Here is a 9676-nt window from a genome sequence, read left to right on the forward strand (position 1 = left end):
TGGCACTTAAAGAAAGCCCTGTTTTATGTTTGTGCCTAGGGCATTTTTAGAAATCTTTTCGATTATGTGGATTATTTACCTACCAAGATTATTTAGACCAACATGTTTGGTTTTCATGAAAAGCTAATGAAAATATTCTCAACCTTCTCTTCTTTTAACAGGATCTAATGGCCAAAGTGAGAGCAATGCTTGCCGCTTCCAAAAACATACAAACTAGTGCCTCCTGAGACCCAGTGAACTGACCATTCGTTAGGGGAACACGTGGGAGGGGATTTTGCAAACAGTCTCCATTGCCTCATTGCAGCTGTGGATCGGAGAACTCTGAACATTTGGTCCACAGCTTCCTTCTGTAGGAGGTTATTGAAATTAGAAGATCGGGAAAAACCTTATTCCTGTCCAACCCACCCTCACAAGCGCTGCCAGAATTTTCCACCCTGGAGCTCCCTTGGACAATTGAAGGTTTTTGTAAATTGATTTTTCATGACCTCTTCAGTTTAAGATTTTTGACCAGCAGTCTCTTATCTGTATATTTGTAAATAATATCATGTTTCTGTGAAAATGTATTACCAAATAAAATGGGAGAAAAACACCTTTTCTAGCTAGCAACTTTTTGGCAGTTTCTTCATTTTGGAAGTAGTGATTTTTGTTATTTTTACCATTTTACTGTCTGCTATATTATTTTGAATTTAGCATCAGTCATTATTTAGTCAATCCATTAGTTTACATACCACCCTCTTCCCCAACTTCCCCCAATTCATGACAGATTTGTTGTACCAAACAACCTATATGCTTTTAAAATTGTTTACCATCTGTTGTATAAGTAGTAAAGAGAGCATATTTTGAGCTTTCTTATAATACTGATAAAAATTCAAATTTGTTTCAAAATTTTTTTTAAATTTCAGCATATTATAATTTCATTTCGTTCAGTTAAACTTTATTTTCCAAAATAGATCCAGTGCTTAAAATAAGATGTAGCATATCCTCCTGTTTGGGGGCAAAACTGAGCCATAAGCATAAAAAAGTAACTTTCTGCCTTATACATTGCATTTTCAAGATAGGAAGTCTTAACCCACCAAGTGAGGAAGTTCTTTGCTTAAACCAGATCTCTCCAACCTTCTTATAAGGCTTCTTCCTTCAGTCCTCTCCCAAGGACATTTTTGGATCACCTGATCTAATTCTCCAGAAGTGCAACATGTCCCTGCTTTAAGGAGCTATCTAGTTGTAACGTAAAACGTATTCCCATGAAACAAGAAACTCTAACTCCTGCACAGTAGATAACTAAAGAACAGAGCAGCTGATGGAGATGAGGACTCTGTTCACTAAGAGGTCTACAGGAGTTCAGGTCCTTGGTCTCTAGCTGCATGCTGAAGGTGGTACTGGAGAGAGTCTGTAACGTTGGAGAGTTTAGGTGAAGGGTGAGGATTTCTGCCGTGCAGGGCAGAGAGACAACAGAAGTAAGTAAGCCTTGTGTGTGGGCTTCAAGGCGTAGGCCCACCTGGCTGGAAGAACTTGCCGTTCCCTCCTGAACCAGAGAACTGTTCTGAAAGTTAATGGCTTCATACACACATCTAACAAATTGCTGTTGGTCACACAGAGAATGTTCTCAAATGTTTTCATTTTGCTATTTTTCCTCCTGCAGGGAAAGGCTGGGATCATTAACCAGAAATAAAACCGCCTAGATAGGGAAATGGGAAACAATTATGTTGGCACAAAATTAACTAGTCCAGTTATTTTACTAGTTCAGCTCTAGGAGGTCACTGCTAGGGGTTCAAATAAACTCTTGGGCATTAAGAAAAAGATACTGGAAGGGTTGGGGGTTTTTGGTTTTTTGTTTTTATTTTGGGTAATTTACAGGCTACTCCCCAATAGTGATTTCTGCTGTTTTCCCATTGCTCTTTGTCAGATCCTATCTGACATTGTTTATCCTGTTTGTTCAAAGCCATCCCTAGCAGGGATAAAAAGTTATGGCAGCTTTCATGCTGGATTTGATTTAGTCATCCTAACTGAACCAGCAGGGTCAGAACTCCTCGAGAAGAGCTTCATTATAATAGCGAAGTGTAGTGTTTAAACAGTTATTGTGTGCCCACAGAGGGGGTTGGGATTTACTATCCAAAGGAGTTTTGAACAGTCTCCTGAAACCTGATTACCCATAGATCACACCCATAGAGCACAGCAGGCTTTTTATATTTTCCCATTTGGGAGCATATATAAGCATAACAAACCATGTTGATGTGTCCTTTTGAAGAGTAGCCGTTCTACCCGAATTATGTCTCACTTGGATACCCATACCCTCTTGGTGCCCAAGATATGTCTATCTGTGCCTAGGGAGGGACATTCTAGTCAGGTCACTTTCCTATTCATTCTTCTAAGTGACTAGATGTGTCCCCAGATAAGCACATATTTCATTGCACAGTGTAGTCTAAGAAGGAAGGGTGGGTTTATGTATGCCACCGGAGAAGAGGAAGTTTGTGGTCAGGATAACTTTTCAGTGGTGTTGGCTTAGATAAAGGAAATGAAGAGGGAAAACTCGAATAAAGCAAGTGACTAGGATGAGAAAAAAGAAGGAAAAAGGAGGAAAGGAGAAAAAGAAGAGGTGAGCTGCTTTCCTGCTTAGCATGATAAATAAATAACATGTAATAAGCAGTTTGTAGGTAAATGGTTTGGCTCATTTGGGGCCAAAATTAAAAGGTGTTGCCGAGGCCCCAAGAGGTGACTCCCACTGTGGCAACGTTACTGCTTAGCCCTAGAAGGATTTTATCAAGGGTGACCCCAGTGTAGATATTCCCAGGGGTCGACTCCCTGCTGGTTGTTGCCCCAGCTTTCCTACACAGAGCTAACAACCCAGACCTGATAAAGAAGCCAAAAAGCTTTTTATTGGTTTGTGACTTAAGAAAAGTATTGGACACCTTCCTATAATTTTTATTTGAGACCCTAGGATTTAACTTCATTAGTAGATAATCAGTAATTACTTAATGGATTAGGTTTGCATCTTACATTGGTCCAACTAATTTCAACCACCTTTAGTCAGTTCTATTTGACTCACACCAATGAGGATTTTGTTTAACTACAAGTAGGAAGTATGTATCCTCTCAATTGATAAACTCTCTCTTGACCTCCCCAATGTAACCCAACCAGCATTTATTAAGCCCCTGCTATGTGCGAATCACTACTTCCTCTGGGAAGGGGATGGGGGTGGAATGTAATATGTAAAATGGTAAGTATATGCTAGATAATTTGAGGGGAAAGCAAAGAGCAGAAAGGGCTTCCCTTCATAGGTAGCTCTAGGGTGCATTTAAAGCAGCCTCTTCAGTATATTTACCACTATTTAAAATGATGCCACTAGGGGGCAGCTAGGTGGCGCAGTGGATAGAGCACCGGCCCTGGAGTCAGGAGTACCTGGGTTCAAATCCAGCCTCAGACACTTAACACTTACTAGCTGTGTGACCCTGGGCAAGTCACTTAACCCCAATTGCCTCACTAAAAAAAAAAAAAAAAGAAAAAGAAAAGAAAACGATGCCACTAGCCCCTCATAATTTTAAGCAAATCCAAGAAAGTAATTTCATTTTCCCATCTGGGAAGTATTGTAATTTAAGTAGGGAAAGGTACTGTTTTGCCTTCATAAACAGCTAACGATATGCCCTCGACCTTTTTTGAATATATGAAATTACTTTCAACACAGTCAAGACGGATTAGGGAAATGTGAGAGAATCCTAAAAGCATTTGAAAGAAAACCCTTGAAATGAGTTCTCTTCCTTCATTATCACTTTAAAAGTCAAGATGAATGTACTTTTCTGTTTCTTCTACTGAAGTTATCCAATTAGTGACCTTTTAAATAATTTTTTTTAATATTCCAGTTATTCTCAGAATACTTTAGTGCCTGAATCACTATACAGTGAATGTGTGGTCATCCCAAACCATATGATGAGTAAAAATATGCCAGAACCCAGTGTCTGAAATGTCACAAAGGACCACCACCACCCCCTTGCTCTGCAAGAATTGCACTGTAAATAGGTCTGTAACTAAGAAGGACTCTGCTTCCTTTCCTGGGCCCCCTACAGCATGGGACCTATCTCTGTTACCACTAGTAGAAGCATATTCCTCCAATTTTTGACCAACCTCTCCAGATTCCATATGTTGTACACTTATTCATTCTTTAGTGGACACTCCAACTGGTTTTAGAGGATCCAATAAGAGAAAAACCAAACTGGAGAAAGGAATATTTTTTTCATAGAGCTAAAAAAAAACAGAATGTGACTGCCTTGTTTATAAAAATGCATCTGGAGGCAGTAACTGTTTTTATTACTTCAAGAGAGAAAAAATATTGATCTGCGCCGTGAATTCTAGTTGATGCTTTTATTAGTAAATACAATTTGAATGCATCTTTTCTCTTTGGCGATGGAGGGATTGGCAACCCTACAATTGCACAAATCAGCAGGGCTCATGTAGGAACAGGTTTTATCAGCCACGTGGGGTACAGTAAGACCAAAGCCTTAACATTAAGGGTCCCCCTCAGCCCATCCATCTATACTATCTGCTTTCTAGCCCTGGGAATGATTTCCTGCCCATCCTAGTGGCTTTTGGCATAGCCAGTCCATTAAGGCAGAGCAAAGGTGTTAGATTTTCTTGGTTGCTGAGTACAACAATGAGCCACTGCAGTGATATAGCTTGCCAATATTGGAAAAGAAAAAAGCACCCAATAAACATTACTACTAGCTAGCTTCTTTGTCACTGTCGAAGTTAATGGCATTTAGAATCTTTACAAAAGAAAGCAAAATGCTGGTCCCCTGGTCATATTTGTTTGTTTTTCAAACATGACTTCATAAATGGCAGCTTCTAATCAAGTGGCTTGTTTGGCAGAGGAATCTGGGGGAAAGGGCACTGGATTTGGGAGTCTGAAGGCTTGGCTGGCTCCAATACTTAGCAGCTGTGTGACCTTGGGCACATCCTTTCCCCTGTCCCTTAGACTTCAGTCATCATCTGTAAAATGAGGGGGACGGTATCATTTGCTCTATCATTCTGACAAAGATACTGTGAAAAAAGTGCACCCTAAGCTTTGAGAGACTGTAAGTATGAATTGTTAAGAATCTTGTAAGGAAAATCAAAACTGCAAAGGGCAGCCAGGGAAAGCAAGGGATTACTTTTGGGGTGCCACAGCATTTCCTTCCAGCCCAACTCTGACAGTGTGAACCAGAATTCATTTCTAGGTGGAAAATCATGAGATGGCTAAATGGGAGGGGCAGATGTGATGGATCGATGGATTTTTAAAAAGCATTAAGTGCTTACTATATGCCATACACTAATTAGCATAATTTTAAGAGCAGGGCAGGATCTCAGCAGCATCTCTTCTAAACTTTTCATTTTACCAATAAGCAGACCTAGGAAGAAATTACTTGTCTAAGATCATCTCTAATGGGTCACAAGTATTGGAGGCAGGATTTGACCCAGGTCTTCTGACCCCAGAGGGATTGCTTCTTCCCCTGCACCATGCTATTTCCCTGGGTTTGATTTTTCAGAACAGCAATAACTAGCTCTCGTGAAGTATCTCTAGCAATTACTAACCCCTATGTCCTATGGTACTTCTGTTGTTAGACACAATTACTGAAAGCTGAGTGTTGGGACTCCCTCTTCCTTAGCTCTCAAAAGTACCCTGGACAGAAACATGGTTTAACTCAGCTCAAACTTTTGAATGACATTTGTGTTCCTGCCCTTTAGGGAATTATGTAGTATAGTTCAGGGCTTCTTAAACTTTTTCCACTCACAATCCCTTTTCATCTGAGAAATTATTATGTGACTCCAGGCATATAAAATAGTTATACACAACCTTTTACTGTTGCCAAATTTTTTCATGACCTCCCACATTCAGTTACGTGACCCCATATGGGGGTACCCACAGTTTAAGTAACTCACAGTCTAAGAAGCTAGAATGTAGATGGGTCTAGTTTGCTACTTACTTCCTGGGCCTTTCCAACAGTGTTCTGTAAAGGAAATGGAGCCATATTGTAATAACTAAGCTTGGACCTTGAAAAGAAATGACAAAGCTCCTTTCTTTACAGAACTTGAAGCACTGGGGGCATGAAATGTTGCTTATGCTGTCACTCAGTTGATATGTTGGTTATGCTGCTTTTTCTCTGTATGGTTAAGACAGGCATGGCTTACTAGTCAAAGAAGGGAGAGATCTTTTTTGACAGTGAAAGTGATGTAAAACAGAAGATTCCAATAAAATGTTTAATTTCTTTTTATTCTGGATTTAACAAACACACCAAAAATGAACATATCCATATGCAAATTATACTGTACTTATATGTAAAAATAAAAGTTATATTTACTTGATTTTTAAGTATTTAATAAATTCAATGCTACCAAAGTTCATATTTCCTTCTGAATTTCTTTTCTGTGCATTTTTTTAGAGTTTCAATGACCCTTTTTTCTTTTTTTGATACAATCCTTGTACCAAACAAAGTCAAACAAAAATCCCCCATGTTTATCATATCCAAAAATGTATGTCTCTTTCTGCACCTTGAGTCTACTATCCCTCAGTGAAGATGTTGGTAATAGATTTCTTCATTTCTCTGGAGTTCCCATTGATCAGAATTCTTAAGTCTTTTAAAGATGTTTTTCTTTACAATATTGATGTGATTTTTAATACTGTTCTTACTAATTGTTTTCCTGGATTTGTTCACTTTACTCTGTATCAGATCATACAAGTCTTCCCAGATTTCTCGGAAACTACCCTTTCTCATTTCTTACAGCACAATAATATTCCATTACAATTATATACCATAATTTATATAACCATTTCCCATTTGACAGGTATCTTCTTTGTTTCCAGTTCTTTTCTATAACAAAAAGATCTGCTATAAATATTTTTGCACATATGGATCATTTTCCTCTTTCTTTGATATCTTGGGATTAGTGGTATAGTATGGGAATAATGGACTAGTATGAGACTACTGGTCCCAAGCAAAGATTATGTACAATTCAGTGACTTTGTGGGATATCTTTCCAAATTGTTTTCCAGAATGGCTAGACCAATCTGTAGTGCCAACAATAGTACACATCAGTGTGCTTCCCTTCCCAAAGTCCCTCCAACAGTTGTCACTTTCTCTTTTTTTGTCATTTTTGCCAATCTAATAGGTCTGGGTTGTTTTAATTTGTATTTCTCTGCTTATTAGAGATTTAGGCCATTTTTTTTTTCCACAAAGCTAGATATGGATAGATTGGATTTCCTTCGAGAATTTCCTGTTTCAATCTTTTGACTATTGAGGAATGACTAATTCTTATGCATTTGAATCAGTTCCTTATATATCTTAGCAGACCTTTATCAAAATCCCTCCCCCCCTCCCCCAGTTAACTCTTTTCATTCCAATTTTAACAAGATTGATTTTGTTTGTGCAAAAAATTTTCCAATTCTCTGTATTCAAAATTGTCCATTTATCTTATACAATCCTCTCTATCCCCTTGTCTGGTCATGAACTTTTCCCCAACCATAGTAGAAAAAACTACTTCATTCCTCAGTCCCCGAACTTGTTTGTTACATGACCTTTTGTGTCTGTCATGTTTCTTTTTGGACCTTTTCTTGGTATATGGTGTATAACATGTTTCTCTAAATAATTTCCAGCAGATTGTTTTCCAGTTTTCCTAGACTTTTTTAGAATAGGTAATTCTTACCCTCAGTAGTTGGGGTCTTGGGGTTTATTGAATACTGTGCTACTATGTTTGAATGTGTCTAAATGTTGTATACCTAATTTGTCCCACTAATCAATCTATTTTTATTTAATTTTACTCATTTTTTTTTTGCTGTTATATTTTAAGTTCCAAACTGTCCCCTTTCCCTCCCTCCCAACTCAGCACTAAAGAAGCTACCATTTGACACAGATATAGATATATATAAAACCATAATATGCATACTTCTGTTTATTCTTTCTCTGGAGTGAATAGCATCTTCCTTCAGAGGCCCTTTAGTTGATATGAATGTTTATAATATTCAGATTAGCATAGTCATGTGATTAAAAATATGAGACATAGTTTCTGGATAATTTAATCATTTTATTAATATGGCCAGTAGATTATTAATAAGGGAAGATCTATGGCAGTCTCAGACCAAAAACCCCTTCCTTGTGGTCAAGTCTGGGTTCATATACCCTTCCAGCTGTAGGAGGTCCATCACATAGCAATAGAATCTAATTGGTTGACATGATTGGAGATGGGTTATATTAAAATGAAGTCAAGGGTAATGACTAAAGTAAAGATGACATCAGGGGAAAATGTAGAGACACACACACCCCCCACCCAAGCTGATCTAGAACTGATTCATGCAATCATCAAGTAAAGTCCTTCAGCTTATCTAGACAAAAGAAACTATCTCCACCCAAGGCTCCCTTTGTGAGCTTGACTTGGACTTGGCCCAGATGAAGAGATGATGGAATCTCTCCAGGAGATTTTTTGGAGTGGGGAGGAGAAAAAATAGAATTAAAGATAGGTCACTGGGTCCCCCAAGATATTATTAATAATTATTTCTCACAGTCATTCACATTTATTTTTCAAATAATATTTCTGTTACTGTATACAACATTCTCTTGGTTCTGTTCATTACATCCTTTATTATTTTATAAAAGTCTCCATGGTTTTTTCTAAAATCAACTGGCTCATCATTTCTTACAACAGTGATATTCCATCACAATCACATACCACAACTTGTTTAGCCACTCCCCAATTGATGGGCATCCCCTCAGTTTCCAGTTCTTTGCCACCACAAAGAGAGCTGCTATAAATATTTTAGAACATATAGGTTCTTCACTTTTTTCCCAATCACCTTGGGAAATTGCTGGGTCAAAGGGTATACAACAGTTTTATAATTCTTTGAGCATAATTCCAGTTTGCTCTCCAAAATGGCTGGATCATTTTACAGTTCCACCAACAGTGCATCCAACTTTTCCATATCCACTCCAACATTGGTCATTTTCCCCCTTTATCATTTTAGCCAATTTGATAGGTGTGAGATGATATCTAAAAGTTGTCTTAATTTGCATTTCTCTAAGCAATAACAATTTACAGCATTTTTTCATATGATTATATCTAGCTTTGGTTTCTCCATCCAAAAACTGCCTGTTCATATCCTTTGACCATTTATCAATTGGGGAATGAGTCATAGTCTCATAAATTTGGCAAAGTTCTCTATATCTTCAACATAGGAAACTTTTATCCAAGAAAATGTCTGTAAAATTTTTTTTTACCAATTTTCTGCTTTCCTTTTAACTTTGGCTACATTGCTTTTATTTTTAAAAATATTTTAATTTAATATGTTAAAATTATCCATTTTACATCTGACAATGCTATCTCTTATTTAATTCATAAATTCTCCTATCTATAAGGTTCACAGGAAATATGTTCCATGTTCCTCTAATTTACTTACATAAAGTCTCCCTTTATATCTAGGTCATGTATCCATTTTGACCATATCTTGTTAAAAAGCGTAAGATATTGGTCTATACCTAGTTTCTGCCAGACTGCTTTCCAGTTTTCCCAGTAATTTTTACCAAATAATGAATTCTTATTCCAAAGCTTAAATTTTTTTCCCAGTTTGATATTGTATTTTATTAGAATCTTAAGAATTTTGAAATTTGACATATCTTAGTAACTGGACTCTGATCTGATTTTTTTTAAATCTAATTTACAT

General features: G+C 37.4%; 1 protein-coding gene across 1 annotated transcript in view; it reads left to right on the forward strand.

Moving 5' to 3' along the window:
• Positions 1 to 6291, forward strand: part of LOC122734300 (splicing factor SWAP) — a 128351-nt gene extending 122060 nt beyond the window's left edge. Inside the window, 1 exon segment of the mRNA XM_043975012.1 lies at positions 162 to 6291. Coding sequence (XP_043830947.1) covers positions 162 to 227 — 66 coding nt within the window. The 3' untranslated portion in view covers positions 228 to 6291.
• Positions 6292 to 9676: the final 3385 nt, after the last annotated feature.

This window comes from Dromiciops gliroides, chromosome 1 (genome assembly GCF_019393635.1).
Source record: "Dromiciops gliroides isolate mDroGli1 chromosome 1, mDroGli1.pri, whole genome shotgun sequence".
NCBI classification, from domain to species: Eukaryota; Metazoa; Chordata; class Mammalia; order Microbiotheria; family Microbiotheriidae; genus Dromiciops; species Dromiciops gliroides.